This window comes from Pygoscelis adeliae, unplaced genomic scaffold (assembly GCF_000699105.1).
Source record: "Pygoscelis adeliae isolate BGI_AS28 unplaced genomic scaffold, ASM69910v1 Scaffold145, whole genome shotgun sequence".
Lineage (NCBI taxonomy): Eukaryota > Metazoa > Chordata > Aves > Sphenisciformes > Spheniscidae > Pygoscelis > Pygoscelis adeliae.
The window spans coordinates 4,308,386-4,309,614 of NW_008824866.1; the positions used below are offsets into that span (position 1 = coordinate 4,308,386).

Genomic DNA, 1,229 nt, shown 5'->3' on the forward strand with positions numbered 1-1,229 from the left:
AAATCCCCCCCCCAACCCCCCGGGGGGGGGGGTGGGGAGTGAGCGAGTGGCTGCGTGGTGCTCAGTTGCTGACTGAGGTTAAACCACGACAGGCACTTAGGGACATGGTTTAGTGGGCATGGTGGTGTTGGGTCGACGGTTGGACTCGATGATCTTAGACGTCTTTTCCAACCTTAATGATTCTATGATTCTATGATTTCTGTGTATTTATCTTCTCACAGTATGATGGCCTAAGCAAGATGAAATACAGGGGGAGAAACAGAACACATCACACCTGCATTAGTTCATCAGTGATAAACATTATGCTGATAGTTCATTATGCTGATACTTCTAAACTGACTGTATTTTAAGATTTTTTTTCTTATTTGCGTTCTCTTTTTAGCACAAGAAACTGGGTCCAGCAGTTATTCTTGGAGGAGGGGAAGCAAAATTGATGACGGAGGGAGGAAAAGAAACGTCTTTACTGGTTTCTCCTGAAGTTTGTGTTGTTGATGTGGGGTTGACAAACTCTCAGATCCCAGGATCTGACTCCATGAGAAACTGGACTGATTCCATCCTGACTGTCTTGCAAAGGTGCGGCATTGTTCTCTTGTACAGCAGTACGGTAATTTCAGAATTTCTGCAGAGAATTAGTCATGGTGTTTGCATGCATATTTAAGCAGTAGGATGCTTATGAAGAGGGTGTTTTCTTCATTGCTTTAAGTATTTAGCATAGTAACTAAAATTTTTTGAAGCAGGAAAGAAAGGACTTGGCAGTTCTGTGAGGATTTGGTGGGGATTTTCTTTTTTTTTTTTTTTTCTTCCCCCCCCGGAGGATCCAATTCTATAAAAATTTATTGTAATGAAGCTGCTTTGAAATTACAGACAGCAAGTGCTTTTTCTTCTACTATTTGAAAAGTTAAAAATGAATTTATTCTCAGAATGGAAAATAGATTATCTATGATTTTTCAATAAATATATTTATTTAATGGAAAACAGGTGAGATGGCACCTTGAGGTCACGTGGTTCATTGCCGTCTAATTATTTGCATACAATGTTTCTGAGGAGCAGCTTCTGTTTAATAAAAATCAGTTTTTGTTTTGATGGTGGGTTTTTTTGTTTGTTTGTTTGAGAGGGCAGACTGCATATTTTTATAGATGTTGGGATTTTCATGATGCTATCTTATTAAAAAAATGAAAGAAAACAAAATCCCAACCCTTAACCTAATACCTAAACCTAGTTCCACTGAA

At 38.7% G+C, this 1,229-nt stretch overlaps 1 protein-coding gene across 1 annotated transcript in view; it reads left to right on the forward strand.

Moving 5' to 3' along the window:
* The window catches only part of NBN (nibrin), a 27,646-nt gene that overhangs the window by 12,022 nt on the left and 14,395 nt on the right, over positions 1-1,229 (forward strand). The window contains exon 7 of the mRNA XM_009324457.1: positions 383-573. Within this exon, the coding sequence (XP_009322732.1) occupies positions 383-573 (191 nt within the window). The remainder of the gene's footprint in view (positions 1-382; positions 574-1,229) is intronic.